The sequence below is a fragment of the Gavialis gangeticus genome, unplaced genomic scaffold (genome assembly GCF_001723915.1).
Source record: "Gavialis gangeticus isolate Ggan-Ray unplaced genomic scaffold, GavGan_comp1, whole genome shotgun sequence".
In the NCBI taxonomy this organism is placed as follows: domain Eukaryota; kingdom Metazoa; phylum Chordata; order Crocodylia; family Gavialidae; genus Gavialis; species Gavialis gangeticus.
In genome coordinates, this window is record NW_017729031.1 from 79,950,922 (window position 1) to 79,956,385 (window position 5,464).

Sequence of the window (5,464 nt, forward strand, 5' to 3'; positions counted from 1 at the left end):
ATAGGTCACCTGGTGATAAAAGAAAATAAGATTGGTCAAGTAAGCCCTACCCGCAACAAACCCATGCTGGCTATCCCTCAGGATGTTGCCATCAGCTAGTCTGTTAAGAATGGCCTCTTTGATAATCTTTTCTAAGACCTTCCCTGGGATAGGGGTCAGGCTGATGGGCCTGTAGTTTGCCAGATCCACTTTCCTCTCTTTCTTGAAGATAGGCACCACATTGGCCTTCTTCAGTCTTTGGGTACTTCACCAGAGTGCCAGGAGTTCTCGAAGATCTTTGACAGGGACTGAGCTATGATGCTTGCCAGCTTCTTGAGTACTCTGGGGTGCAGACTGTCAGGGCCGGCTGACTTGAAGGTGTCCAGCCTCTCAAGGTGTTCCTTCACGAGGTCAGCATTGATGGAGGGCAAGGAATCTCCCTCACTCAGGTGAGGAGTCTAAGAATTAATCAGAAATAAATTGAGACATATCAGGTCTGCTCTGGAGTAACATACTGTAACTTTTCTCAGTAGATTCTATTTCTGGAATTAGCAAATATGATTTTGTGATTGAATTTTGCACTGACCACTGCTGTTTGGGATTTGTTTCCCACTCAGAACTTGTCTACAGAAATAATTAAGAGCTGTTATAATGCATATATTGAACATAGGACTGATATAAGGTGCCAGCAGCAATGTCCTAGCTTTGTCCTCCTTCACTTTGCAACCTCAGCAGTGTTGTTTTTAATGTAGATTATTTGTGTGTGATTTCCTAGTAATTTAAAAGCAAATCAAAACAAAGAAAAAAAATCCATCATGTGGCATCAGTATTGACAGCTGTATGGATTATCAGTAGGGTCTGACTCTTTATAGTCCCAGTACTTGTCTTTGACTCCCAATTTCCTCTCCCAGCTTGCTTGTAAAAACCAGCATCAAGGCCATACGTTACAGGCAGAAAAAGCAGCATTCCCATTTTTTAATTGATAAAGCTTAATGAAAAATGCAGTTTATTTAAAAAAAAGAATAGTAGTCCTGGTTAAGTATGACTGAAATTCATGACTCTTTAAAGGAAGAAATGAAGGAATCTAATGCCATTTTGAAGTTCTGTTGCAATTACTGGAGCCAAATGATTTTCAGGTTGCTTGGTGTGAGGTATTGGGATAATCGTTCAAATATTCACAGATTTAGATTATTGGACTTACTTAGTTTAAAGGAAGTGTGGTAAAAATTGTGTGACCTGAGATACTTAAAACTAAGGAACAGGAAAAGTACTGGCATATAAACTGTTGGGAAAATCTGGTGTTTATTGGTATTGGACTATATATTATACAAAATGTGGTATGAAACTTCTGGGTTTTCTGCATAGCCTCTTTGGCCATAGAGGGAAGCATTCATCAGTCTTTTATCAGTTGCCCTTCCTGCTGGTTGACGCCCATTCCAGGCCTTCCTTAATATTTCCATTTAACTTTTAATCTACCTGATGGCATTCTGTGTGGCTGTTTTGTCATTTCTGGTGAAGTGTTTCTTTGTACGCACCAGAGCTCAAGTTCATGAATGCCATACCACCAAAATCAGGAATGCAGAAAGGCTGACCAGGTAAATTCAAACTGAGCTTCATTTATTCCAGGGGCTTCAGGAATTCTGGGTATTCAGTACTAAGAGAAGTAAAATGTGATGTCTATAGAGAGGAAATTAACACCAGGTACAAACTAGGGGAATGTAAGCAACCAGGTGCAGCCTCCACATGAAAGTGGATTTATTATTTTTATATTGTCATTCATCTACACTTTGAGTGTCTTATGATATCAAAATCCATAAGAACCATTGGCTGAGAGGGACTCATTAAGTAGATTTCTCCATCTCCAACTCCCATGCTTCTGTATAGATTTAAACAGTATAATGTTTTTTTAGACCTGCTGAATTTCCACAGCAGCAATGGATTGTGGATATCTGCCACAGAAAATGTCAGTGAAATACAGTGGAATTTCCTGGCGGAAGGACAGAAATCCTGTGGTTAGCAAAATAGAGTTTATTAAATAATTTACCAGTGTAAAGTCCAAGGGTTTTGTTGCATGCCTTCTGACTTCCTGTTAAGATCAATGAGAAAGAAGCTATGCATCTGAAGCCTTGTGAAGGTATGAAATTGCCCATCAAAGACATGAAATTGCCTATTGAAGAGGGAGGTAGTGGCGGAAGAGAAAAACTGAGACTGGACTGGGTTCTGCAGCAATTCTACTAGGTATGCTGAATATACGGTACCCAGTTTGAAGAACATTTAGAATGGTATCACAGTCTTGTACCCATACTGAATACTTTGTACTCCGTAGTTATGACTGTACACAACAGCATAAAGAAAGCAGAATGTCACCCTGAATGTAAAATTTAAAAGGTAAAAGTAGAAGATTGAAACTTAAGTAGTACAATATTGTTTTAGATAGGTGAACAACTTCTTTTCTTCACTAGAAATGTTAAAGAAATAATTTTTGCACTCAGTCCTTTGCAGGCATAAGATGATCATTGGGGAAGAGACCTGAAAGAACAAAAGTATATATAAATAAAAAGAAAATATAGGGACTACCAGATGGAGGAGTTTTGAGGATTTTCAGAAAACTGTCCTGGGGAAAATAAACCACAGTGTAACTGAATCACATTTCAGAAACTAAATTGTATACCAATCCATTTTTAAGGAATGGAATTACATGAAGAGCTTCATAACCTTGGGGCAAAGGAAGGTCTGAAAGGAAGAAAACTAAGCAAAGCCATTGAAAGTTTTGCATGGAATATTACAGTGCTAAAGGTAAGCAGAAAAGGTACTCCCTTCTCAGAAATAATGATTGGATTTCTATATTTGTTTGTACTTCTATCTAGTTGGAAATGGTTGCAAATATAATGATAGAAGTGTTTTAAGAGACACTATATCAGGATGACAAAAAAGAAACAATTATATTAAGAAATGGAAAATCCAGTACTGTACTGATGATTGCATGGTTTTTTCTCAGACAATATTTCTACTATATCAGCAGAATTTGTATATGATCAAGAAGTGCAGAATTGCTCAAAATCTGCTGCTACAATAGTAACAATGTTCTCATTATCCCAGTATTAACTGAATAAAAGGCATATTAAAACTTGTTTTTCAGAAACTTTTTACTCTTTTAGAAACCCCAGTTAAGAATTATTGTATTGTGCATCAAGCAAAAGTTAAATCCAGGGACTTAAAATGGTGACTAAGTGAGTTACAATTACCAGTTACACAGTAGCATGTAAAATCATAATACAGGAGTAAAAGGGCAAGTAAAACAATGAGGAAAAATAAGTCTAAGCAGGTTGATGGGCAAAGATAGAATGTAAAATCCAGAGATGGGTCCAGCACTAAAGGTTTGGTTCAAGATGTGATCTTACCCAAAACCTGAGAGTGTTTGAAATCAAGTTGTTTGGGGAGAGGGGTATTATGTGACTCAACAAAATAATGTCAAAGATGGTTTTGAAGGATAGCGTGTTAAAACTATAGAAGACTTGTCTGTCTCTGAGTATCAGGAAAAGGGAGATTGAAATCAGTGGAAAAGCAAAGAATTGTTTGATGACTAGACCTGCTAAAGTCCCCATGTCCTTTGAATAGTGGAAATATTGGTCATATGTTGCTATGTGTGTTCAGCAACTTACTTCTTGTAAGACAGTATTATTTTTTTCTGGTAGCATCTAGTAGAGCACTGTCAGCATTTCCCAAAAAGAGAAGAAGGCTCATCTCTTAGCGTGGGGCACAGATATTTTAGAGATGAGCAGATGTGCGTTATATACAATATATGAATGGGATAGGTGTTGGCTCTATTTTGGTAATATAAAATGATGTTAACATAATGTTTTGTTTTAATGAGTTTTATAAGTTATTCCCAATTGTTTCTCGTACTTGGGAGCTAGGAACAAGGACCCATTTGAAGCTGAACAAGAGATGAAGGAAGATCTGGTGGTTGGTGCCCTAGCTTGAGACTCAGGAATTCTGGGTTCAGTTTTCTGCCCTGTTACAGGCCCCTTGTATGACTTTGGATAAGTCAATCTCTCCGTACCATAGTTCTCCATAGGTAAAATGAGCAAATAGTGTTTCCCCACCTCATGGGTGGAGGAAGGATTGCTGTGAGGATTGCGGGGCACTGCAAGGATAGTGGGGCGCACTGCAGCACTGTGAGATATCTAAGTACCAAAGACGGACAGTTACGTAGAGAACTACCACAGAATTGTCAAGGGATGAATGAAAGTAAATCTTTTCTTTCTTCTTCTCCAGACAGAGCAGTCCTGTCTAGGTGATTTCATCCACTTACTTGCTTTAATTACATCTTCTATATTGGCAACTTACAATTTGAGACATGTGATGGTAGATGAAGCTTCTAAGAGTGGACACGATAAAAGAGGAGAGGGTCAAAAAAGGAAACCTGTGGAATCACAGGACATGGGAAGGAAGGACCTGCTATCTTCCATTTTCTGAATCAAGCATTCAGATAAATCCTTACTCCACATCCCCATTCCTTGTCTTGTTCCCCATGGACCACACTGTAATTGTTGAATTCCCCCAGTCCTTCACAGATGTTTCCTTTATCAGTTTCTGTTTAAATGGGGCAACATATTTAGAGGCTTCTCTGAGATTTTCAAATGCCACTTTGTTACCCAGATTCCTAGAACTTTGACCTGAAATCCCAAAGCCACAAATAGCATTTTTTGAAAGATTTATCATTAGAGATACAAGCAAGTGGGTACCTGAAGAGTGTTGGTCAGAATTACAGTAAGTGGCATGCTTTGATCCATTATAGTGTGTGTGTGTGTATGTGTATGTAGATGTGTGTGCGCGCGCGCGCGCGCACACACACACACTTTCTTAAGACAGAAGGAAGTCATAGGAAAGTAGAGTTTGGGAAATTAGAAAGTGGAGAGAGGTCACTTGTGTTAGCAAGGGCAAGAGTAGAGCTGGATGATGGGTAAAGTTTATATGCACACTGATCAGCCATAAAAGAGATGGAAAGTGGGTAATGGTATCGTAAGTTCAGTTAATAGGATCTCCATGAAATTACAAGGCAACAGATTTGTAACATCTGGAAAGAAATGACTTTTTACACATTGACTAACTGCAGTTAAGAACTTAAGTGTGTTTAAAAAAAGATATAATTAATAAGAATAGCTTCAGTTATATTGGAATAAAAGGCCAATACAGGATATAAATCTTATGGTTCAGAGCCTGAGGCAGCTCTAGGCTGTGCACATTTAAAAAGGAATATCCTGTCTTTATCCATTATGTTGGTTTTACACGTTCCTCTGAAGCAGCTTGTGTAGGTCACCAACTGAGACAGAACATTTGACTAAATGTAGCACTGTTTGGATCTGCTTTTTAAAGCGAGTTACTGAAGTGAAAAAGCAAGCTTTTTAAAGTGAGTTACTGAAGTGAAACACTAAAGGTAATTTTAAAGTGAATCACTTTTTAAAGTTAATTATTTATGAAG

At 38.1% G+C, this 5,464-nt stretch overlaps 1 protein-coding gene across 1 annotated transcript in view; it reads left to right on the forward strand.

The window, feature by feature from the left end:
* Window positions 1-5,464, forward strand: part of PLCL1 (phospholipase C like 1) — a 101,561-nt gene that overhangs the window by 29,288 nt on the left and 66,809 nt on the right. The window contains exon 4 of the mRNA XM_019523157.1: window positions 2,666-2,775. Within this exon, the coding sequence (XP_019378702.1) occupies window positions 2,666-2,775 (110 nt within the window). The remainder of the gene's footprint in view (window positions 1-2,665; window positions 2,776-5,464) is intronic.